Raw genomic sequence first — 26,455 nt, 5'->3', positions numbered from 1 at the left:
AGATGGCGGCGGAGGTGGATTTTGGCGACCTAGAGCTGTTCGAGGCGTTTGACCACCCAGAGGAGTCGATTCCGAAGCCTGTCCACACCCGCTTCAAGGATGACGACGGCGACGAGGAGGACGAGAATGGGGTCGGCGACGCGGAACTGCGGGAGCGGCTGCGGCAGTGCGAGGAAACCATCGAGCAGCTCCGCGCCGAGAATATCCTTCCCGCTCGCTTGGGCCCGGTCACCGGCGTGCGGTGGGCGGCATGTCTGGGAGGGCGCGGGCGGAAATTCCAGGAGGGCCAGAATTCCGGGCAGTCTCTCTCTCGCCCCGCAGGCGGGCGGAGAATCGAGGGTTCGGTTTGCGTAAGCTGCCTCGGTGCCCCGGCGCGAACCTGTCCCCTCCGGAGATCCGTGTCATGGACTAGACTCGCTCCTCGCGCCTCACAAACCGGGGCTGGTTTTTAGGATTATTTCAGACTGCTAGATCGTAGGTTGGTCATCACCTCCTCTTCTCCTCTCTGAAGTCCTTATCCGATTTCGTTTTTTTGCAGCCAAGCTTAAGTTGATGCGGTCATGTTATAATTGTATATGAGGAGATAGCCCGATACTCAGACCTTAGCGTAGATCTGGGGGTTTTTTTATAGCGGGGCAGAAGCTAGTGGTTTTAGGATGCGGGAGTTGGGAGTTTAAGGATTTGAAGCATGCGGAGAGAAATGGTTAATTGCCTGATTGAGATTGGGGATTCGTTTTAAAGTTCTTCGACGTTGAATACCTTCCGTGGTGAGGGTGCGTTGCAAAGCCTTAGGAAAAAACGCGCCAAGTAAGTTTCCGTTTGGCTTAGTTACATGATTACAGCCTTTCTAGCAAGACTTGTTAGTCTGGTTATTTACATTCTTAGAGGTGTTTGGTTTTTTTTTTTTTAACTGTATGCAGATGATTTCGGTTCAAATAGTTCCCCGTTTAAAATGAAACCCTGAAAGCAGTTGGTAAATCATCTTTAAAGGTTTTTGAAGTCTGACTTTTTTCATGATGCAGTTTTCCTTTACATTTTAATATGTAAAATTTCAAAATACAGAAAAGTTGAAAGGATTGTACGGTGAACATAGTTCTATCCTAGATTCTTCGTCTTTAACCGTTTGTTTTACTGTATCACTTATCATGCTGCTCTTTATTTTTCTTTTTGTTTTATTATTTTTTTGAGAGAGAGAGATGCATGAGCGGGGGCATGGCAGAAGGAGAGGGAGAGAGCACCTCAAGCAGACTCCAGGATCATCATCGGGGAGCCCCTTGGGGTTCCATCTCAGGACCCTGAAATCAGGAGTCAGATGCTTAATCGACTGAGCCACCCAGGCACCCCCATGCTGTTCTTTTTTAAATGAATTGCTGTTTAGGTTTTGATGGGGCACCTTTGTTTGAATAACACTTTTGGTTCAGTCTGTTAGTCTTTGTTTTTTTAAAGATTTTACTTATTTATTTGAGAGAGAGAATGAAAGAGAGAGAGCACAAGAGCGGGGAGGGTCAGAGGGAGAAGCAGACTCCCTGCTGAGCAGGGAGCCGGATGCGGGACTCAATCCTAGGACTCCAGGATCATGACCTGAACCGAAGGCAGTCACTTAACCAACTGAGCCACCCAGGCGCCCTCCGTCTGTTAGTCTTTTGAACTACATGACCCTGTTTTAGAAGATCTATGTTGGAAGAGATGAGAAAACTATTTTAGTTTTTAGGTTTAAATGCCTAGCCCTGCAACAAAACAGGAGCTCAGTTAAGTGTGTCATCCTCAAAATATTTGCGGGTCTTTTAACGTTTATAACACTCTGACACCGAAATGAATAGTTGAATTTTATGATATTTATGATTTTCTTTAATGAGGGCTTATATTCCTTAACAAGTAATAACATCAAGAACTTAAAAGAAAATTGAACATTCTGACTCGACCAAGGTATGAGATATTGCAATTACAACATTGTCCTTTATTAATATTTAATATTTAGCTATAATTTCTTTGTAAGAAGAGTAGGACTTTTGTATCTTTTTTTTTTTGTATCGTTTTTAATTGTTCAGCGTTCTCTGAAGAAATCAGTAATGATCCTTTATTTTTAATTTCTGGCTGTAAAATTTGAATTCTAACTACACTAAATTTTTAATTAATTTATTAGTTTATTTTAGGGGGTGTTAACTAGATTTATTGCAGTGATCATTTCACAACATATACAAATATTGGATCATTATGTTGTATACCTGAATAACTTTTAAACTGACTGAGTAAAAATATTTGTGAAACATGTCCAGAAAATTTTAACTTAATGTCCAGAACAGGCAAGTTGCCAACCTAGCTGTTCTTATTCCACAAACATTTCTGGGAAGTTAGAATTAAGATTACAGTATTACTCTAGGTGAAGATTTATTTATACAGTTAAAATATATTTCTAAATAGAAATGATGGAAATTTCATTTTAGAAAAAGAGAAATTAGTGTGCTTTTGAAGAAAGTACAATGAGTAGATTTGCGTTCAGACATCTGACTTTAAGAGATAGACGAACAAATGCTCATATCTTAATACAAATTTATCTAACAGGTTACTAAATCTAAAATATTTGTCAAACTACAGACTTATTATGTGAAATGGTATTATCAAGCTTTCAGAATTTGGGGGGGCCGTGATCCAGTTGTCACATGCACTTTTTTGTCCCTGGTACCAGCTGAAGTAACTAAAGGTTTAAAAATTTCAGAATTTAGATGTATTTTGTTTTGTTTTTTAAGATTTTATTTATTTATTTGATAGAGAGAGACACAGTGAGAGAGCGAACACAAGCAGGGGGAGTAGGAGAGGGAGAGCAGGTTTCCAGCGGAGCAGGGAGCCCGATGTGGGGCTCAATCCCAGGACCCTGGGATCAGGACCCGAGCCGAAGGCAGACGCTTAACAACTGAGCCACCCAGGCACCCAATTTAGATGTATTTTGGAAACCTCCCCATGCCCTACCTTCCTTCCTCTATGTGAGTACACTTTGTGGATCTAAACTTGTTTATGGTTAGATATTAAGTGTACTGACTATAACTGGGATTCCTCAAAAATCATAATTTTTTTAATATTTAAAGATACTTAGATAAGCACACTTTCTAATAGTTGATAATTTAAACATTTACAAAGGGGTTATAATCACTCAAGTTTAAATGATAGCGTCATAGGCTTTACCAGTACATGAGATAGGCGTTAGTATCCTAAAAAAGGAATAAATTAAAATTTTCTTTTTAGAATTAGTGCTCTTTGTGTTGTCAGACTGATAAAGCATTCTATAGAAAATTTAGAGGGCGCCTGGGTGTCTCAGTCGTTAAGCGTCTGCCTTTGGCTCAGGTCATGGTCCCAGGGTCCTGGGATGAGTCCAGCACTGGGCTTCCTGCCTTCTCTCTCTCCCACTCCCCCCTGCTTGTGTTCCCTCTCTCGCTTTGTCTCTGTCAAATAAATAAATAAAACCTTTTTTTTTAAGATTTTATTTATTTGTCAGAGAGATAGAGAGCACAATCAGGGGGAGTGGCAGGCAGAGGAAGAGGGAGAAGCAGGCTCCCCGCTGAGCCGCGAGCCCAATGTGGGACTCGATCCCAGGACCCTGGGATCATGACCTGAGCCGAAGGCAGTCGCTTAACCGACTGAGCCACCCAGGCGCCCCATAAATAAAATCTTAAAGAAAAAAAAATTAGAAACAAAAAGAAATAAAATTATATAGATAAAATCTGTAGCCCCAGCCTCTTGGTTTAATCCTTATTTTTGGAACTGTCATGATCAGAAGTTTCTTTCCTTTTTGTCCAATAAACATTTTTAACTATTATGAAAAGTTGCAAATGTATGGAAAATGAATAGTACAATTAATATACATGTTTTCATCCCATATGCACATTTTACCCTAAATATTTCAGTATGTGACTTTTTAAAAACAAGATTTTGTCATGCATAATCACAACAGCACTGTCACAATAACTGGCATGATTCTCTTTACACTCCCAGCTCAGTCCATATTCAGATTTCCCCAACTGAATGTCTTTATAGCTGATTGCTCAAATTGGACTGTAGTTAAGGACCATACAGTTGTGTGTGGTTTTTAAAAACATCATGGTTTTTTTGTTGTTGTTTTTAAGATTTACTTATTTATTTGAGAGGGAGTGAGAGAGCACGTGCTTGTACGTGTGCTCACAGGAGCGCAGAGGGGAGGGGCAAAGAAAGTCCTAAGCAGATTCCACACTGAGTGCCTCAGTGCTGAGCCCTTCCCCCAGCTCGATTCCCAGAACCCTGAGATCTAGACCTGAGCCAAAACCAAGAGTTGGTCGTTTAACCAACTGTGCCACCCAGGCGCCCCCCAAAAAGTCATGTTTGTTTGTGTTTTTTTTTTTTAAGATTTTATTTATTTATTTGAGAGAGAGAATGAGTGCACTTGAGAGCGAACAGGGGGAAGGGCACGGGGAGGGGGAGGGAGAGAATCTCAGGCAGACTCTGCTCTCAGCCTGGAGCTGGACCTGCCTATCCCATGACCCTGAAATAACGACCTGAGCCAAAATCAAACCTCGGATGCTTAACCAACTGAGCTACCCAGGTGCCCCAAAACATAATGTATTTTTAAAAAAGAGAAGTTTGTACAAATTCAAACAAACTTCTGAACCTCTCCATATTTTACTTTTGGTTCTTGATGCAAGCAATTCCAAATATAGACTGATTTATTTCACATATTGTGCAGGTAAAGGAATAGGAGGCAGGTGGGGAGAGGCGGAATCTAAGACTCAGCTGGTCCAGGTTACCACCAGGATATTGTTCCGGTTTGGGGGCCACATTCTACTTTTTTTTTTTCTTTTTTAGCAGTATTTGAAAATCAAATCCGGAACAAAATACTTCTTTTTTTGGTTAAGATTTTATTTATTCATTTGCCAGCACGCACAAGCAAGGGGAGCAGCAGAGGGAGAGGGAGACGCAGGCTCCCCACCAAGCAGGGAGCACGGAGCCCAATGTGGGGCTCAATCCCAGGACCCTGGGATCATGACCTGAGCCGAAGGCAGATACTTAACCGACTGAGCCACCCAGGTTCCCCAACAGTATACTTTTTATATCTCTGCTTTAGTATCTGGGATTTGAAATACTGGAATGTGCACTGCCCTCTAAGAGGCTGTCCATTTAAAGTGTTTCATTTTCCTATATATTTCTAAGCTAAGTTTACTCTGATTCTTTTAGAAATATCTTCTTTTAACCTGCTGGTTTATCCAGACCCTCCCTTCCCCCAGTATGTAAAGAAACTAGGCATTAGTTAAGGAATTTTTTTGGTTGAAAACTGAAAGATTAACTATTGTTTTAAATTTTTTTGTGAAATATTTGTAAAAATATGTAAGGGATACCTCTATGTAAAACCATTAAAGTAGGTAAAAGTTTGTGAAAACTTAGATTTTTTTTTTTTTTGAGAAAACAAGAGTTCTTAGTGGTTTTTAATCTTATTTGTAAAATAATCTATGCTCTTTGGTACTTAATAATTACAAAAGTTGTGTGTTTATACATTTATGAATTTTACTTTAAGATCTTCTAAGAATATGTTTTAACTTCTGTTTTAGTGGAATATTGGTGAACAATACTAAGTTAGATGGACCTTTATTACAGATTCTATTTATGAACAATGTTATTTCAAAGTAAGTAATTTCCCCTTTTCTACGTATAATGAGTTAATGTGTTTATGAAACAATGTCTTCTATAAGTATGCTGTTTTCATTTGTATTTATTCCATCTTTATTCTTTTACTTAAAATTTAGGGAACCATGATTAAGAGCAAGGACATTAGCGTCTCTAAAGCTAAATTTGAATCTGGGCCCCTACTTTCTGCATATGTGAATCTGGGCAGGTCACAACCCTGTCTGCGTATCAGTTTTCTCACTAGAAAACAGGATACTAACGATAACCACTTCTTAGGTAGCTAAATGAGCACCTGTAATAGCCTCTGCTACCACTGCATCAGGAAGTAACGTTAGTCGGTTCTCCCCCCAAATCAGGTAACTGAGTTTACCCTGTTGGCTGTCTTCAGAGCTTACCCACGGGATTGTGTGTGTGTGAGTGTGAGAATGCGACCTTAGCAAGCCTTCCGGCATGCTTGGGGCTAGGGTGACTCAGTGCATTCCTGCAGTGCTTGCTAGAATGTCCTGAAATGCTTTGAGGCTTTGCCCTGTCCCCCCCTCGGAGCGTGGTCATAGACATTTCAGACAGTTGGCTGCCCCTCTCCTGGCTCGCTGAATCTGTTGTTACTGCAGGCGCTAGGCAAGGTGAAGAAGGTAATGGGAACCATATAGAGCGTGTTAACTGTGTGGCAGGCCCTTTACCGCCTTTCTCTCAGCCCAGCTGGAACCTGAGGCTCTGAGGGGTGGGGACGCCGGGTGGTGAGTGTGGCGGTAGCAAGGTGCCGGGCACAGCTGGCCACCAGCACTGCTGTCGCCGTCAGATTTGACTCAGCGTCTGCTCTGGCTTATGGCACTCTAATTTCTGGCACTGTAAATCTGCCATTTTGCCTGCAGAAATCTTAAGAGTGTCAGAGCTAAAGAGACCTGAAAGATCAAGTCTGGTGAAGAGCAAGTTGGCTGCCCCACTGTAGCCTCATCTGGTCTCCTTCGGCACCTCCGGAGCTGAGTGTTAACGGTTATAACGTGTTGAACGCGGTTCTTGACCTGGAAAGCTGGAGAAAGTGGTCCTCCGTGGTTGTGCTACTTCATTTTGTGTTTCTTTTGCATTTTTGGTTTTATTTTGTTCCAGTTTAACATTTAAATAGGTGTTTCCTTCTATGTGCATAGGGAATCTCTGGGAGGAAGACAGGGAAGAATGCCTTGGTTGTCTCTGCGTTGCAGAGATAGGTGGCTAGGACGCAGCCAGGAAGGAAGCTTTTCATTACGGAACGCTTTTACTTCTTTTGGATTTTGAACCATGTTTTACATGGATTATGTATTCAGAATTTAAATCTGTACAATTTATAAATAAAATCCATCTATTCTCAGCACAAATGTTTGCCACTGTTACATGCCAAACACTGAGTTAGATTTTCATAATCATTTTGTTAACTCGGCAACAATGTATATTTTTTTCCTAAGAAATAGGTTCCTGAATATTATAGTCAGTCAGTGATTTGCTAAACCTTTGAAAAACAAGATAACAGAATTTACTCCTGACGTCTTCTAATAATGCATAAGATTTCAGTCTATTCAGTGTTTACTCTGGGTTCTGACTGTTGTGTCCTCTCATGCAGGCAATATCATCAAGAAATAGAGGAATTTGTATCAAATTTAGTAAAAAGATTTGAGGAACAGCAGAAAAATGATGTGGAAAAGACTTCCTTTAATCTTTTGCCCCAGGTATTTCAAATTTAAGAGACTTTAAGATTAATAGGTTATGCTTTTCACTGCCAACTATTAGGCCACAGGGAGCCTCTTGTATCAAAATGAAAATGATTAAGTGGAACCACTATGTCCTGCACCTTAAACTAATATAACATTGTATGTCAACTACAACTTTAAAAAAAACAAACAAAAAAAAACCCAAGATTGTTAAGACTGTTCACCTCCATCCTTCAGTTGGGCGTCCTTCACTGGTCTGCCAGTGCTGTCCAGTGCTGTCCAGTGCTGCCTCAGGGGGTTCTTTTGCTTTGTGGCTCCTTCTCTTAGGGGAGTCATATTCAGACCTGGCTTCCCTCAAAATTAGTCTTCCCCCTCCCCCCCATTTCCTCACTTGGACACATGGTTTGGGGCAGAAAATTAACTTGAAGCCAGAAAAAAATATCTGTATTTCTGGAGTTTATAAAAGATAAATTCTTTTTCTCTAAAACCAACAGGTTCTCATGCCATTCTTTTTTTCCCTTCTCCTTGTTGGGAAAAAAATCCATAGCATGCACAAAGAAATCTAAAAAATTACACTATGTGACTATTAGAGCATGAATTTATATTTTAAAAAATCAGAACTATGATTTTGGGGCTTTTTTTAAAATTCCAAATTAAGGTAAGTAGAGTCTTTCAAATAGGGTTGTTAGCTGTTTATCCTCAGGTTGGAGAACAGTGTGTTCTGATTAATTAAATTTTCATCACCTTTAGTTTTCATGTATCATATGCAGTTTTTAAAGATTCAAGAAACAAAATACATTTAACAATAAAAACCATACTGATTACCTAATTTTTGATTCAGGGAGCACTTCAGAATTTTATAGCGGCCTGAGGTCTGTGAGAGTTATATTATCCATATTAACCAGTAACGTAGAATCACATATTTTTTAATCTTTCTGGTTATCTGACTTGAAGATAAAGTCTGCTTTGCCAATTTAAGTATTGAGAGTTTAAATATTTAATTCATTAAATTTAATGCATGAATTAGTATTCAGTAACACAAAAGCATAGCATACACTAATGCTTCAGAAGGTGCTGTCTTTTGTATCTTCTATAAAATTTAAAAATTTTTCCACTTGGTGAAATTTATTTCGTAAACATTTCTAGCTTCCAAATTTAGCTATCATGACAACAATGAATTAAAAGCTTAATATACCTTAGTGGTATGTATTAGAAAATAAGGGGTGTATTTAAATTTCTAATATTTGAAATTCGAAGTTGGTAAAGATTGGTTACTTTTTGTAACGTGTTTTTCTTTGCATTAGCCATCTAGTGTTATGCTAGAAGAGGACCATAAAGTAGAAGAATCCTGTGCCATTAAAAACAACAAGGAAGCTTTTAGTGTAAGTGTGGACATTTTAGTTTTGAATTCTGTAGATAACATGTTTCCTATCCTTTGTCATTTGGGTATTGTTAAGGTGGTGTAGCCATATGGCCTCAAAGAATCCCCATCCTTTCATGAAATTTGTTATAAACAATGGTGGAGACTTCAGCCTCTAAATAGTATAGTTTGCTTTTTAGTAACTATTGTATACACAGTAGACATACTTCGGAGGACTTTATTTTTGTCCTGACAAACCTCTTTTGGTTGATGTTCGAGAACGTGGATGATGATCTAGAACGCGTGCATGTGCACTTACAGATGGCTGAGGCTGAGAGGGGACGGATAAGTAACTAATATAACAGATGGCAGATAGGAGATTAAAAATGTTGACAAGCTCAAGTGGTGGGTGAAAAATAGAAGGAGCATAACAGGGATGAGCCTACATTTAGGCCTTTCCGTACCTATGCGGAATCTCACTGTGTCACTGCAATGGAGTGGTGTGATTTTGCAACTTAAAAAAAAGAGTTCTTTTTTTTTTTTTAAGATGATGATGTAATCCTGGATTCTGTTCAAGGCTGACTAGTTTTCATGTTTAGGGAGTATTGTGCCCCATTGACAGACCGCAGTCTTGAAGAGGTGGGGCTGCTGGGGTAATGAAGAGCCCCCAACATTGCTGAAGAGATTGACAGGGGGTATCACATCTCTGCAAATGTAATAAAGGCTGTTATTTGCAAAAGGTGTTATTTTAAATCACTCTGTGTAGTGCCAAGTGGCAGAACCAGGACCAGTGACTGGATGGACTATAAAGAGGCACATTGCAAGTCAACTTTTAGTGCAAATTTCTATCAGAGATGTGAAAATGAAGTGGTAGGTCTCATTTAAAGAAAAAAAAAAGGCAAATTCCATGTCACTGTAAAAAGGCAAAGCCTGAGATACTGTCGAGGTGCTTTAAAGAAAGAATTTGAACTACATAACTTTTCATGTCCCATCTAACTCTAGGGTTCTGGGATTGAGACTGGCACCTGCCTGGAAAGTGGGAATTTTATGTATTATTCATTTAGTCCTTTAATAAAGAGTAATAAATATTTGCCAAATGCTCACTTGTGCCAGGGACCCTTTTGGATTCCAAGGACACAGCAATGAAAAAGAAGGGCAAAGTCTCTGCTCTCACTGAATTACATTCTAGTGGGGGACGCAGAGCTCTGAAGAAAGTAAATCAGCTCAAGGAGTTAGAGGGTAGCCATGGGGCATTCAGTTTGTATAGTGAGTAGATGGTGACAGCCTCTCTGAACCAGCCCTGGATAAATTGAGGGCGTGAGCTGTGGTGCAGTTGGAATGAAGAGTACTCCAGGCAGTAGACAAAGTGAGTGGAAAGCCCTGGGGCAGAAGCAGACACTTAAACTTGCTCACTGTGTATCAAGTACTGTTCTAAGCTCATTACACATACTGCCCATGAAGTTACTGTTGTTATTCTCATTTTACATCTGCGGAAACAGACATGGAAAGCTAAGTAACTTGCTGTTGGTCCCTTGGCTAGTCAGGGGCAAAGCCAGGGTGTGAATCCAGGCCTTCTGACCCTGGAACATAAGATGTAGATCTTTGTGTTGCCTTATAAGCCATAGTGAGGGCTTTGGGTTTTACTCTGAGTGAGATGAGATGCCATTGGAGGCTTTTAAGTAGAAATGTGACATGATATGACTTGAATTTTTAAAAGAACTGGCTTTTCTGTGGAAGATAGTCTGTAGCTGGTTTACATGTGGAAGCTGGAAGCCAGCGGGAAAGTTCTTGTATTGATATCAGGTGAGGGAAGATGGCAAGTTAGTCTAGAGAGCCAGTGGTGGAGGTGAGAAGTGGTTCGAACCTGGAAATACCTTGAAAATAGAACTGATCAAATGTGTTGCTGAATTGGATGTGTAGAACACAAAAGCGAGAGAGTAGTCAGAATGACTCAGGTTTTGGGCCTTAGCAGCCGGAAGAGTGTCCTCACCTTTTCTGTGATGGGAATAACTGGTGGGAGGAGCGGGTTAGGAGGGGAATGGGAATCCAGTTCAGTTTTAAGTAGGTGAGTTTGAGATGCCTCTCACGGGTCCAGGAGAGCTGTCAGTTGGCACTTGAATATCCAAGATTGGAGTTTAGGAGGCAGAACTGGATATTTGGGTGTTGTCAGCATATTCATCCTTCATTCCATGGGTCCGGATAAATCACCTCGAGAGTGCAGGTAGACAGGAGGACTGGGACCAAGTCTCACAGAAGATGGAGAGATGAGAAGGTCTGGTCAGCAGGGTAGAGCATGGTGTCCTAGAAGCAAAAAGGAGCATTTCTCTGAGGAAGGAGGAATCAGCTGTGTCGGTTGCTGCTCATTGGTTGAGACGAAGACGGAGCTGTGCAGTGAATTCAGTTGTCGGGGGGTCATTGGGGAGCGTAGCGCCGTGGAAGGAACGGAAGCCTTCCCAGAGATGTTCAGGAGGGAATGGAGGGGCCATCTAAGAAAAAAAAAAAGTGGGGGACTATTCCAGATTAAAGGAGACTAAAATGATTTAACATGTAAATACAACACATGAACCTTAAATCCTGGCTTAGAGGGGAAAAAAGGCATTTTGGGGACAGTTGGGAAAACAGTAGAGATTGGATATAGATGATATTAAGGATTTATTAATTTTCTTAGGTGTGACAGTGGTATTGTGGCTTGTAGGAGAATGTATATTCTTATCCTCAGGAGACCCATCCTGAAGTGTTCAGGGGTGAAGGTCATGAAAAGAGGCTGCAGCTGGTTATGTGTGGAAGCTGGAAACTGGTTAGGAAGTTACTACGTTACTACGTTAATCTCCGGCGAGAGAAAATAATGGCTTACTTTATTCCAGTGGTTCAGTGAAAAGTATATGTGCATGTGTGCACGTGCGTGGAAGATAGCAACAGTTGTTGAATCCAGGTGGAGAGGAATTAGCTGGGTGTTCACTGTACCATTTTTTCAACTTCTGTGTATGATATTTCCCCCAGAATCAGAGGGAAAAGAAAAGGGGAAATGGGAGGGAGGGTGGAAATAGTAAATACGAATTTTCTGAATTGTCTTTGCCGCTAAGGGAAGCAGAGATGGGGAATCGGAGGGAAACATACAAGTCAAAGCTTTTATTTTTAAAGTCTGAGGAGAATGCAGCTGATAGTAATGATCTCCTGAGAGGGGAGCTCCGATCTGGGAGACAGGGGCGTTTAAAGAAGCAGCCCTTGCTTACACTTCAAAATCTGGCTCCTTTAACTAGGGAGTTGATTATGACTTCTAAGAATTTCCTCCAAAATTAAATTGTTAAAAGAGTTAATCATAGTCTTACATAATTTAATGTCTTTTTTTTTTCCTGCTTAAATAGCAATATTTTTTGACTTGTTTTCTGCAGGTTGTAGGAAGTGTCCTGTATTTTACTAATTTTTGCCTTGATAAATTGGGGCAACCGCTACTAAATGAAAACCCTCAGCTTACCGAAGGATGGGAAATACCCAAGTATCCTACATAGTGAATGAAGATCTTTTATGCATCTTGCCATTAAGTTCACCTTTAAAAAAATTTACCAAATTTTGCAGACTATGATAACTATTCCTTAATAAAATTCACTAAAGGTACCAGCAAGTCTTCAGCCACATTGTTTCTCTAGAAGGGCAAGAAATACAAGTAAAGGCAAAAAGGTTTGTGTGGGGAGTTGTTTTGTTTTCTTCTTCTTTTTAAGACTTTTTTAACCAAAACCATAAACTCTTTTAGCTTGAAAAATTAATATTCTTCATTGCTGGCTTACTATAAATAAATTACAGATTAAGCTAGAATTTTAATATATAGACATTTAATATGTTTAAATCAGTCATCTGTTCATTGGAATTCGTTGGTTCACGCCTAATACGCTTGGGGGGGTGGAGAAGGTCATTGTTGTTGTCAGTTTGATTGCTGCCTGAGGACCTGCCCCCTCCCAAGTTACCTAAAGGAAGTAGAATCTGTTTGCCTCGGTTCTTCTCTTATATTAACCACTGACAAAACCCAGAGGTGACAGATCAGTCGGGAACATAAGGGTCCTTGGTTAAAAGAGTTGGTTAAAAGTACTGTTTGTTTAAATCGCTGAGTATAGGAGGTGAAAGTGTACTCATGACTGCAGATATTAGTAATCTGTGATCTGCGTGCTTTCTTGTCTCTCTGATACACTTCGCTGTCATAAAGAATTGCAGTGATTTGCTTTTATATCTTCATTTACATTATGCACATCTTTGTTTTTTGACCAAATAGGCCAAAGCCTCACTGTTTCAATTGTGGTTCTGAAGAACATCAAATGAAAGATTGCCCAATGGTAAATTTTTCTCATATAAAAAAAAAAAATCTTTGAACTAGAACTTTCTAATGTTTTCCACACATTTATGGCATTGTGTGAGATAAAGAAACTTGCTAGTTAACTTTCTTTTGGTCCTCGAATTTGAAACCTTTCAAATTTGTACTTAAATTTTAAGACCTTATATTTAAAAAAGAATTATTACAGTGCTTTGTGTCTGAGATGAATGAAACATGAGAGTTACTTTTTAGAGTTTATTCTAAAAACTTGATTTTATGTTAAGATAATATCAAGGTAATAAAGAGCTTCTTTGCTTATTTTTCTAATATATCCCCTTTCTTTTGTACTTGTTTGTTATATATTAAAATTGGAATAATCTGTTTGCTTGGCTTAAAACAGAGTGCTTATATTTATTCAGTTCCTAAAATAATTTCTAAACTGCTTGTTTCCATTTTTCTCAAATGCGTTGTGATCTAGCCGCGGAATGCTGCTCGAATAAGTGAAAAGAGAAAAGAGTATATGGATGCCTGTGGCGAGGCGAATAGCCAGAATTTTCAGCAGCGATACCATGCAGAAGAGGTGGAAGAAAGATTTGGAAGATTCAAGCCGGGAGTCATTAGGTACCTCTGTGATTTTTTCCATAGACTGTCGTTTCTATGTCACCAGTATATGGAGCGTTCTCTGTGTCTTGAGGGTAATCATCAGTATATGGGTGTGCTCCAGCCCCGCTCTGGAGAATACGCATCAGTTCGTTCAGAAATATTCACTGGAATCTCCCGTGTGCAGTTGTGAAGCATTGTTTTAAAACATTGGGGACCGTTTGTGTTTTCATCCAAACAAGACTACTATATTTCTTTTTCCTCTTTTGTTTTTCCTTAGTGAGGAACTTCAGGATGCACTAGGTGTGACGGACAAGAGCCTTCCACCTTTTATATATCGAATGCGCCAGCTCGGATACCCCCCCCGGGTGGCTCAAAGAGGCTGAACTGGAGAACTCAGGGCTTGCGCTCTATGATGGAAGAGGTATAGTTGTTAAGTTAGATAAGTCAGCTTACATGTTATCTTTTTTTTTTTCTCCTTAATTAGAGAATTTGAGTAATATCTGATGGAAATGGTAACAGAAGGGTGCCCGGTTGGCTAGTTGATTAAGCGTCTGCCTTCAGCTCAAGTCGTGATCTTGGGATCCTGGGATCAAGCCCCTCATTGGGGAGTCTGCGTCTCCCTCTCACTCTCCCTCTGTGCACGCTCATTCTCTCTCTCTCTCAAATAAATAAAATCTTAAAAAAAAAAAAAAAGAAGTGGTAACAAATCTATTCATCAGTGCAGGAGACCTAGAAATATAGATTACATAAACCCTCTTGCAATCTAGAACCCCCCTCTTAGGTATCTACTCTAGAAAAATACTCACACATGTGCACAAGGAAAGTATGTATATGTATTTTTATAGCATTGAATGTGACTATGAAAAGTTAAAAACAACATTAAGACCCTAAAGAAAAATGGCTATAAATAAACGATGGTAGATCTAGGCTGTGGAATCCCTGTAGTCTTTATTTATTCTTATTTATTTTTTTAAGCGAGAGAGGGAACACAAGCAGAAGGAGTGGGAGAGGAGAAGCAGGCTTCCCACTGAGCAGGGAGCCTGACGTGGGGCTCGATCCCAGGATCCTGGGATCGTGACCTGAGCCAAAGGCAGATGCTTAACGACTGAGCCACCCCTCCCTGCACCCCTCCCTGCAGTCTTTAAAGAGTGGAATGAATCTGTGTGAGCTGACATGGCAAAATCTCTGTACAATACTCAGTTTCTGCCTAACTTACCAATGATGCCATTCATCTTACATGGGAGGGAGGGAGGAAGGAAGGAAGGATTCCATATGAATGAAACCATGCTCTATGTTTTTTCTGAGGACATTTGTGTAAAATGTATTTTTACAAGATGTTAACTGAGAACCATTTAGATTTTAGGATTCAGACTCAGAGAAGCCTTTCCTGACCATCTTATTTACTTATCTATCTGTTTATTTAAGATTTATGTATTTATTAGAGAGAGAGAGCATGCACGCAAGCGGGGCGAGTGGGGAACAGGCAGAGGGAAAATGTCCAGGCAGACTCCCACTGAGCAGGGAGCCTGACTCGAGGCTAGATCTCAGGAGCCATGAGATTAGGACCTGAGCCAAATCCAAGAGTCGGATGCTTAACCCACTGAGCCACCCAGGCGCCCCTGACCACCTTATTTAAATATATGTCTCCCTAATTGGCCTGCCGGTCTTTATCACTGGGCCCTCTTTGTTTCCTTCATACCATATCACAATTTGTATGTATTTACTTCTTGGTTCTATTTCTCTATTTTCCCAGCTAGATGGTAAGATTTGTAATTGCTAAAACCATACCTATTTTATTCACCAGTATATCCCCTAGCATGTAGCACAGTACCTGCAATGTGGTAGATGGTAAGAATACTTTTTAAAAGAACTTCTAAAAAGTCTTAACCAATCTGGCAAGCTCAGCAGTGGTTCCCCCTGAGAAAGAAAGAGGATTGGACTAGAGACTGTAGTTTCCCTCCGATGCTCTAAATCTTTTAAAAATGAAGATGTTTCTGTATATTACTTAGGGAATTAAAAAAATATATATATTTTAAAGATTTTTTTATTGTTTTTGTGAGAGAGAGAGAACACGAGCGGGTTTAGCGGGAGAGGGAGAAGCAGACACCCCTCTAAGCAGGGAGCCAGATGCGGGACTCGATCCCAGGATCCCGGGATCATGACCTGAGCCGAAGGCACACGCTTGACCGACTGAACCACCCAGGCACCCAGTAATTAAAAATATTTTTAAGAACTCACCAAGCCAGGGCTCCTGGGTGGCTCAGTTGGTTGGGCGACTGCCTTCGGCTCAGGTCATGATCCTGGAGTCCCGGGATTGAGTCCCACATCGGGCTCCCTGCTCAGCAGGGGGTCTGCTTCTCCCTCTGACCCTCTTCCCTCTTGTGCTGTCTCTCATTCTCTCTCTCTCAAATAAATAAATAAAATCTTTAAAATAAAAGAACTCACCAAGCCAGGGACGCCTGGGTGGTTCAGCCGGTGAAGCATCTGCCTTCGGCTCAGGTCATGATTCCAGGGTCCTGGGATCGAGTCCCGCATCGGGCTCCATGCTCAGGGGGGAGCCTGCTTCTTCCTCTGCCTGCTGCTCCCCCAGCTTGTGTTCTCTTTCTCTCTTTCTCTATGACAAATAAATAAGTAAATAAAATCTAAAAAAAAAAAAAAAAATTCACCAGGCCACCCCTTCTCAGTTAGTGCCGAAGAGCTTTTTGGGACAGGCCTTTCAGTATCCCCCCACATCATGCCAGCGTTCAAGTGTCACTCACGCCACTTTCTGTAGATGCTTGCATTTCTGTTGTCTTTTCTTTCCCTCTCTTTTTTAGTTTGTTTGAGTAGAGATTCTTTGGACAAAAGGTTGTGGATGATTGAGAGTCTCTTGAATCTCTTGATCTATAGGTTCACTTCCTTGTTTTTAACAAAACTGTATTTTGTCCTTTCGAGTTTTTGAGATTTTGGTGCCGCATCCCCATGGTGTGTTGCTTTAGCATGTTCCTCTGCCCCTCTGTTTATTGTGATGGAACCTGTCACTGATGACCATTGCTATTTATACCTGTTAATGATGGGTTGCAAAATGGTTATATCCTCATTCTTTCATTACTTCTTAGCTTATTAGCTGGAATACTTATCTAAAGAGAAACTTGCAAACTGTTTGATTACCTTATGTATGTAGACATCATAGGACTGGCAAAATAAATGCATGATTTATTCAGTAGTTTTCAAAATAATAAAGTGGTTCCCAAATATCCTTCTGTCATCTGTAAAGTGGCTTTAATAGTACGTACCTCTTAAGGTTGTTGATGAAGATGAACGGAGTTGATACTTATAAACCGTTTAAAACAGTGTCTGGTACATAATAAGAATTACTTGTTTATTAAATAAAGGCATTGGAATAGAGTATCAGGCAAGTCATCAGATCAATGCAGACTAGCCTTTTAAGCAACTCACAGACGAACCCAGGTTTCCAAGATTTTAAACAGTTATTTTAATTAAAGTATCCTGTCTACATTGTTTAAAAGTTCTAATCTAATGATTCAGAAAAATTATAATCGAAGCCATTCTCAGAATGATTCTGTTGCCGTGGATATAAGCACTTGACCAGCCCACTTTTGGTCTGGAGAGGGATTGACCTTGGTATCCAGCAGTACGAATGCTCTGATGGTCTGCTGCAGATGGTGCTGATGGGGAAGCGGAAGCTGGGGAAGCCCAACAGAATAAAAGCGTCACCTACGATCTCTCGAAACTGGTAAACTATCCAGGTTTTAATATATCTACTCCCAGAGGAATTCCAGATGTAAGTATATTGTTTTTTTTACTCTTCTGGGGATGGGACATTATTATAACAATTGTTCAAAACATTAGCTTATGTAGCAGTTACTGTTATGTAAAGAAGTAAATATGTTACTTGTGTGTTTAACTTTGTAACTTCCTCTATGTTGACTAGAATCTTTTTTTTTTTTACTTTTTTTTATGATTTTATTTATTTGAGAGAGAGAGAGAGTGAGAGCACAAGCAGGGTGGCGGGGCAGGGGGAGAGGGAGAAGCAGGTGCCCTGAGATCATGACCTGAGCCAAAGGCAGATGCTTAACGGACTGAGCCACCCAGGCGCCCCTATGTTTGTTAGAATCTTAAGTGAAATCTTGTGTTCATTAAAAAAAAAAAGTTTTTTCTGATTTTATGCCTTATGAAAAGGAGCTAAAAAGAATGGTTAGATTCTGGGGGCGCCTGGGTGGCTCAGTTGGTTAAGCGACTGCCTTCGGCTCAGGTCATGATCCTGGAGTCCCGGGATCGAGTCCCACATCGGGCTCCCTGCTCAGCAGGGGGTCTGCTTCTCCCTCTGACCCTCCCCCCCGTCATGTACTCTCTCTCTCTCATTCTCGCTCTCTCAAATAAATAAATCTTAAAAAACAAAAAAAGAATGGTTAGATTCTGTAAATCTAAAACTATTCTAAAATTAAAAGATTATGTTTTTAAAACATGGGATGGTTCTGAGGTAGTATTGTCGGTTCTATGGAATTACTTTGAAAGTAAAGCCTTTTATAAATCTAAGTTACAGCGACTCATTTTTCTATGTTGTAATTCCTTTCTCCCCATTTTTTCTCTTCAAAGTAAAATTTCTCATTCTATATGAGAATGGTTTTCTACATTTAATCTCTTCCAACTTTATTTTATGTTTCAAGACTCGACTGTGGTAGCGGTGGTGGTGGTGATATTTCAATAGAAAATGCCTTCGTAGGTGTTCTTAGGAACTGGGCAGCAAAGAAGAAGGCAAAGGTTGAACTTAGAGTCTAGCAAATAGAGGTGAAGACAAGTGTGTAATTAATTCAGGGCTAAACTGCATGGCACGAGCCGTCCGTGCCTCTAGAAATGGTCCCAGGACCGGCCTACATCAGAGTCACCGGGGGCGCACGGGAGAAAGGCACATTGTTGAGTCCCACCCTCAGATTGAACTGACTTGGCCCGGGAATCTGTAGGTTTGACAAGAGCCCAGAGTGATTTTTCTTGACAACCAATGTTGCACGTGCTCTTGAGAAGAGAGAGAAGTGATGTTGAACCATAAAGATGAGTGCTGGGTTTGGAAAGGACAAGAACAGAAGGTGGAAGCTCAGCGTGAGCAAGTGTGTTAGGAGCGAAGGCGCTGTGGGCAGTGCAGGGCCTGAGGGGAGGGAGGCCTGCCGGGAGTCCACGGCCACTGCCTAGAACTTCTGCTTGGAGTAGGTGGGACCCTTTTGGGGCAAGTGATTTTGTCAAGTAGGCTTTTAGTATTCAGTGGGGATCATTTTGCAGGCAGAGTTGGTTGGGGTTTTTTTCCCCTTCAGTGCACCATCATTTTCATTAATTCCCCCCAAAAGGAGAAGTCAGGGATGAAGCAGAAATGTCATTTGAGACCTCCACTTTACAAAATCTCAGAAGTATGATGTTTTCCAAATCCAGGCTTGTTCTTTCCTTCTCTTCTCTTCATCAGGAGTGGAGGGTGTTTGGGTCCATACCGATGCAGGCCTGTCAGCAGAAGGACGTGTTTGCCAGTTACCTTACTTCTAACTTCCAAGCGGTAAATAGCTTTTTAGGGTGTGGTTGATAAGAATGTATTGCCTTTATTTGTGGGATTTTGTAACTCATTAGCATCTTAGTGCTCTTTTGTTTTGTATATAAAGCGCTCTGTGTTTTCTGATGAGTCATAAGGAAAAGGGTAGCTACATTCACCATTTACCTACACTTAGCTCCAGACTGGTTTTCTGCGGGTGTTGGAGGGAAGGCGTGGAATCTAATTCTTTGTCTACCCCATTAACTCCTGCTTGGCTTGGCTTCTCCATTAGCCAAGTGTGAGGTCTGGCAGCAAGAGGTCTTCGTCCCAGTCCAGCCCTAGCAGCCCAAAGAAGCAGAAGAAGGAAAGCGGCTCAGCAACCTCGCCTGCAGACATGGAGCTTGACTCGGGTAGGTTTCGTCCTGTGGTCTTGATTTCACCGAGAAGGTAGGGCGAATGTGCGTGCTCCTGAGTTCCATGGGGGCCGGCGGGGGTGGGGGTGCCTGAGGAGCACTAAAAGGCTTTGATTTTGTCCTTGGAGATGAGAGCATCACCTCTAGTACTGATACAGGGTCAGGTAGGAGACATCTTGGAGTGAGGGCCGGCTTACTACGTTCCTGAGTCAGGCGGTCCTACCCACCCAGCCCCAGTGGTCCTGGATCTGGATCTGGACTGGCCCTCGAATAGGGGCAGTGCTCTGGGACAGGGTGTGGAAAGTGGTCTGCTTTAGCAGCTCCATCCCAAGAGGAAAAAGGACAGAGCCAAATTTCCCCAGTTATTCTTCCCATTCTTCTTGCCCCAACTCGGTAAGTCGCCCCTCCTTCCAGGGAAGAGAGGCCATGAGGAAATTTGTCCTTCTGGAAACCCACAGGGGAACAGAGGCCTTGCCCTCCAATAGTCCTCTGGCTTTTTATTCTCTTAATCCTCTGGGCTTAACTATGGAAGCTGTGGCCAACCAGGACTGTGACAGGCCTCAGCAGGTCAGTAGTGGATCAGGACAGGCACGCACCCACCTTGCTGTGTCCCTCACCCCCTAATACCAACCACGGGTCCTTTGGGCTTCCTCTTGGGACTGCTGGTGAGTAGCCTAGATTTTGCCCCCAGAAAGCTCTGGAATGAATCTGAACTTCAGGTGAATTTGATAAATCTTTAGCAAAGCTACTCTGAATCCAAGACTGAAAAGTCACTCCTTGCGCTACCTCCTATCCCAAAGTATGCCCAGCTGTTTTGGTCCTTTTTGCACATCAGAGGTTCTAAAATGAGATTAAATGGCAACGTGAAGATGAAGTGCATTTAGATACCCTGATGATAAGATGCTAACAATACAAATTGCCCCAATGTGATTGTGAATCCCTTTCTTATTTGTAAATTCCCGGGGAGAATTCAAAGGTCACAGATTAAATTCCCTTAAAATACAAGGTAATTAAAGTCCAAAATCAAACCCCCCCCCCCCATTTTCCCCAAATTTTTGCTCTGCTTAGTCTCAGCCACCAGAGTTCTTGCTGCCAGAATCACGTTCACAGCCCGGGCTTTTAGTAGCAGCAGCCTGATTTCAATATCCAGTCTCACTGTTCACAAGGTCAGTGAGTTCACGACAGAATTACGACAGTCTTTGCCACATGTATGAACTTTTGAAAACAAGCAATTCTCCAAAAGAATTACTTACTATTACTTATTACTTGTTGACTGATCACTTAAGTTGTTCAGAACCCAGGTGGGAAGGCAGGTTGCTATTAGCAACTCTCAAAGACCCTGACCGGACATCTGGTGGGTTGAGAGGAAACACTGAAGGGACTGACTGGGGATGGAGAGATGCATGGAGACACATGGTGGTCAAGACATGGGCTTTAGGCTTGAGCTTTAGTGTGTGGTCAGCGTTCTGATCCTGGTATTTTGTAGAGGTTCATACTGGCTCATCTTTGAAGCCTGTGGTTTGGGCAAGGAAGCTCTTTTCATGTGGTCCTTTGTCCTCAGGAGGTGAGTGCATCTTATAGCGGTTTCAGTTACAAGTGTGGTTCTTCTAAAGAGGCAGGGGCTTATCAACGAAACCAGCTGCTGTTGCCCATGGTTGGGACCAGAGGGCCTTTAGCAAGTAGCCTGTGACCTTGAACTACCCCTAGCAAGTGTGTGCAAGCAGGCAGAAGCGCCAGCAGCGGCCCCGCACCAGGCCCGCCCTGAGGAAGGGATTCAGTTCCAGACGCCGAGGTGAGCGCGGCCTGGCGAGCTGAGGCGGGGCCGGCAAAGGTGAGGCTCGCTGTGGGCACCACCACAAGTAATAATGTATCAGATTATCAGGGCCAGATGTTAGAGCTGCTTCTGCGGGAGCCACGGTGGCCTGCTCACTGAACCAGGCTGACTTACTAACACCCAGGTGTGTGGTCCTAAAGCAAGGCAGGCCTTCCCACCCCCAGTCCCGGCCCAGCCCCCACCCAGCTGCTTCCTGCCCTGCACCGACCGAAGTCCGAAAGGAGGAGCAGAGCCTGTGACCTCTGGGGACGGCTCACTCCCAAAAAGAAACATTGAGTTGGTGTAATTATTTTCCTGTGGAAAACTTTTGTCACAAACGCATGGGTTTAGCGATTTGGTTTGGAATTGTGAACCAGAGCTGCCTTCGTGTCTTTTCCTGGTGTACAATGATGTTCTCCCATCAAGAATACATACCCCAGGGCGCCTGGGTGGCTCAGTTGGTTAAGCGACTGCCTTCGGCTCAGGTCTTGATCCTGGAGTCCCGGGATCGAGTCCCGCATCGGGCTCCCTGCTTGGCAGGGAGTCTGCTTCTCCCTCTGACCCTCCCCCCTCTCATGTGCTTGCTCTCTCTCATTCTCTCTCTCTCAAATAAATAAAATCTTAAAAAAAAAAAAAATACATACCCCAGTAGTCTGTGCTAATCAAGCTCCCGTTACACTTTGGAATGGTTTGTTCTTAAACGCATAACAGGCATTGGTTGTTAAAGACATAACTTACTGGCGGGTGTTCTGTCCTCCTGGCCGCCTGTCCCCTCCTCCTACATGGTGTTCATTGTAGTGAAGAGCACCAGTGGTATCCTTGGGATTCCCAGACTGAGAGATGCCGTTCATCTGTACTTGCATCCACTTGGCGCCATTTCTAGCCGGGTGCCCAGATCCCAGCAACACCTCAGTAATGGCGTCTTCGTTCAGGCTTCTCTCTCCTGACGGCTCTCCCTGCCCTTCTCACTGGTATTCATCCTTCCTTTCAGCTCTTAGCTGTTCTTTACTCATCTGAGTTGATTTCTTAAAATCTAAGGGACAGTATGTTACCTCACAGATCTTACTGCCCGAACGAGAAAGTCCAGGCTGGTTTTGCATAGCTGTCAAGATCGTGTTAATTCTGTTGAATTTGCCAAATTTTTATTTTTATTTTTTTTAATATTTTATTTTAAAGATTTTATTTATTTATTTGAGACAGAGTGAATGAGAGAGAGCACATGAGAGGGAGGAGGGTCAGAGGGAGAAGCAGACTCCCCGCCGAGCAGGGAGCCCTATGCGGGACTCGATCCAGGGACTCCAGGATCATGACCTGAGCCGAAGGCAGTCGCTTAACCAACTGAGCCACCCAGGCGCCCTTGCCAAATTTTTAAAACCTATGCTGTTTTGGAGCCTCTACTAGACCCTGAGGACAGGAAGATTCATGAGACTCAATTGCTGCCCTTAGTTTCCAGTCTGTGTCGCCGAGGGGTTGCAGAGGTATCAACGTCATTTTACTATAAATGTGGCCCGTGGTGAGACACACAGAGCCACAGAGCCGGTTACAGGCTGTCTTGGTGTCACACAGGAAGAGCCGAGCCGCTGTGCTGGATGAGGTCATAGACCTGAGCAAGAACGACTTGGAACTGCATCTTGAGGGATAAATTCAAGGATTTACCATGGATATGAACAGGGCTAGGGCATTTGAGTCCATGGGAAATGCCAGTGCAGAAGCGTGAGACACTCCGGCACGCTGGGCCAACAGAAGAGTGACACCTGGGTCTGAGCCTGCCAGTGAGAAATGACATGGTGGAAGCAGGCAGATTCTTGGTCATAGAGGGTCTTGTAAGGCACAGAGGAGATCAGCCTTTGTCCTGGGGGTTTCGAATGAGTTGGGAAGGTTAATGGGACCAGATTCGTGCTTTACAAAGGTAAGTAGTTTGGAGAATGGATATAAGGAAGCTGAGTCCAAAGGCACAGATGACCGGGGGCTGGGGGGCAGAGGGAGAGGAAGGACTCAGGTGATGAACTGGTTCAGTTTGGGAGACTTCGACCAGACACCACCGGTGGTACCATTAGAACAGCATGTGGGAGCAGAGCCCAGGTTTGAGGAAAAGATTGTTTGGGGCAGGTCGGATCTGTTGTGTCTGGGACATACAGGTGTGAGGACGAACCCACCGTTCAGGCGGGCAGTCTAGACTAGAGGTGTGCAGAACTGGGAAATAGGCCAGCGGGTATCCCACCCTGTCTCCTCAGCTTCGTCTCCTTCAGCAACAGCTCACCCAGCCTGCGTTTCCCGCCATTGTCCCCTCCGCTTTTCCATGGACCCCAGTCTGCCATGCCGGCCGACTACCTGGAAATTCCTCTCTGCCTCTGTGCTCTTGTTCCTCACTCAGCAACGATGCACACAGCATACAGATGGATTTTTCAAGGGGTTTCCCTCAAGCTCTCGGTGCCGGAAGAGCCTGTAGCTCTTCTTGCAGGTGTTCTTCTCAGGTGGTGAGGGTTGTGGTACCTGAGCCTCCAGAGTGTTCCCCTCCCCAGCCAGCTTATTTGGCCATTGAATCCCTGGATACACCTGAGTTCAAATTAGAAATGTTGGTAAAACCAAATGCTGCGACGACTTCAAGTATCCTCACTGTTTTCTTTCAGATGCGGAGGTCCCGCACGGCTCTCCAAGCAGCGAAGCTTTTCAGTTTCAGCCCCCATTGCCCCCTGGCACCCTTCCCCCACTGCCACGGGGGACTCCTCCACCCATCTTCACCCCTCCGCTCCCCAAGGGCACCCCGCCCCTGACTCCCAGCGGCTCCCCCCAGACCAGAACAGCGTCCGCAGCTATGGATGAGGACTCGCTGACTCTGGAAGAACTTGAGGAACAGCAGAGGCGGATATGGGCGGCCCTCGAGCAGGCCGAGAGCGTGAACAGTGATTCTGATATTCCTGTTGACACACCTGTCACCGGGAACTCGGTCGCCTCTTCGCCTTGTCCAAATGAGCTAGACCTCCCTGTTGCAGAGGGGAGAACCTCTGAAAAGCAGATGATGCCTGATGAGCCCGAGGTACCAGACACTTGTACAAAGAAATCAGAAGTTGAACGTTCTCTGAGCCCAGATTCTGAGCCTACACTGCTTTGTCAGAAGGAAAAGGAAGAGTCTGCTCAGGCGGACTCCAAAGATGCTCCTCTTGATAATGGCAGTGTTGTGTCGGACTGTGACATTAGAAACGGAGGCAGTCAGAAGCTCCTTCGTGTGGACACCAGTCCTTCAACGGCCACTACAATTCATAGTCCCGTACCTGACATGAGCAAGTTTGCAACTGGAATAACGCCATTTGAATTTGAGAATATGGCAGAATCTACTGGAATGTACCTCAGGATAAGAAACTTGCTAAAGAACTCGCCCCGAAACCAGCAGAAAAACAAAAAGGCCTCTGAATAGCTGCTTGACTTAGCACGAAGAACTATTTAATTATCTATAACTTTGTGTTCTGTTAATTAGTACCAAGTGGAGATAAAATTGTTTTCCGATTTGTCCCTCCCATGTTTAAAAATCTATCCAAAGCTTAATTGTGGCCTAAAGTCAGGCCTGTTTTAAAGAACAGAAAGACTGGGCTTGCTGGTTTACTATATTTTATTCTTCTATTGATAAGAACTTGGCGGGAATGTAAGAGCTGGTTTAGAGATGGTTTGCTAAGGTTTCTACTACTTTTGGATTGTGTCTGTCGGGAGTGATGGTTTTTATCTGTCTTTTGTACATTGTTTTCCCTTTCTACATTTTGCTAATTATCCTGTATATAAGTTTAATATATCATTTTTTAAAAGAAAAAATTCTAACCATTTTAAATTCATATTTCAACTCTGACAACCAAATGAGAAAAATCAGGGATGAGCAGCTTTACCCCATTTGGGGTATTTTTGTAAGTGATTTACACGCATCAATTTTAATAACACTTTTACTTTTTTGTAACTTCATTCCTCATATAAGTTTGCTATACAGGTATGTTCATCTTTGTGTACAAAGGTTTAATAAATTAGCTTTCATATACATAATCTAAGACTTTGAATACAAAAAAAACGATTCACAGTTAAATTAGTGTATACAACCTTGTAAGTTTGGACGTAAATTATGTGGTTGCAAAAATTAGTGGTAGCAAAGAAAATCTAGTAAAATGCAAGTTTGAGTATTTTTAGTGTTCTTTCAGCCTTAACTATAGAGACAGCAGAATCTTTTAAAGTAATTATTTTGAAAAAAAAAATGGAGGGCAGCTAACCTTTGTACAAAAATAACTTTCTAGATTTGAACCCTAAGATAATTAATACTTAGAAATAAAAGGTAGACAGAAACAAATTGCTTTTAATTGTCAGCTATATAAGGTAGTGCTGGACTATGTGTTTTGTCTTTAAGTGGAATGCCATTACATTGTTACAGTCTCGTCCCTGAAAATAAACAATTTGAACTTAGTCTCAGGTAGTGTGATCCTGCTCTCAGGCCAGCAGGGGGAGCAAACTACAACCATTCCAGACCATTCCAGATTTCGTTTTCTTCGTTTTGAGGACTCGAATAACCACATCTACTCTTCCATAAACAGGAAAGGGAAAGAAAATCCTGGGAAAGAGGCAGTTTATTTTCAAGGCCCTCACAGAACGTGCTAGAAATTGAAGAAAATGTTAAATACTTTTGGCTCTTCTCTCTGAGTGGAAGTATGTAATAAAAGTAATCCTAGTTTACGTAGTGTTTTTATGTACACTGTCTTAATGTTTCTGTTAGGGGCATATAATATCACCACATTATGTCTATAACCCGAGGAAACAGGTGGCATTGAGAGGTTCCAGGGACTTGTCAGCATGCAAGAAGTGGTTGTTGACAGGCCAGTCTTCCCCTGAGGACTTGACTATTCCCTAAGTCCTACAAGTAGTGAAGGGCTCCTGTGTAGACTGCTGGGAGCACCAGGGAGAGACACCTGGCAGTTCTCTCCTTAGCACGAGCCACAGGTCTCGCGTTCAGGTGTGTTCGTGGCAGTCCTCCGTGTTCACAGTCCCCATACTAGGCAGGTATGGTTAACTTCATGTTTTAGAGGAAGTGCCTAAAACCGGCTGCTGGTAAATCACCCAGTGACCCTAGCTCCAGAGCGCTCTGACCCCCC

The 26,455-nt window shown here is 42.6% G+C and overlaps 1 protein-coding gene and 1 non-coding gene across 2 annotated transcripts; both read left to right on the top strand.

Annotated features, from left to right (window-relative positions):
* Positions 1-25,989, top strand: ZCCHC8 (zinc finger CCHC-type containing 8). Its single transcript, XM_044921126.1, is given in 15 exon segments — positions 1-201; positions 1,884-1,926; positions 5,571-5,645; positions 7,241-7,346; positions 8,633-8,710; positions 12,081-12,184; positions 12,301-12,366; positions 12,953-13,013; positions 13,470-13,612; positions 13,872-13,950; positions 13,952-14,015; positions 17,257-17,378; positions 19,050-19,136; positions 19,402-19,519; positions 23,966-25,989. Coding segments are annotated over 15 exon segments (2,130 nt in total). The 5' UTR covers positions 1-2; the 3' UTR covers positions 24,751-25,989.
* Positions 6,081-6,215, top strand: LOC123326689. Its single transcript, XR_006541258.1, has one exon. It is a non-coding gene; the product is annotated as a small nucleolar RNA SNORA9 (small nucleolar RNA).
* Positions 25,990-26,455: the final 466 nt, after the last annotated feature.

Source organism: Neomonachus schauinslandi, chromosome 14, assembly GCF_002201575.2.
Source record: "Neomonachus schauinslandi chromosome 14, ASM220157v2, whole genome shotgun sequence".
NCBI classification, from domain to species: Eukaryota; Metazoa; Chordata; class Mammalia; order Carnivora; family Phocidae; genus Neomonachus; species Neomonachus schauinslandi.
This window is presented reverse-complemented; position numbering and strand designations above follow the sequence as displayed.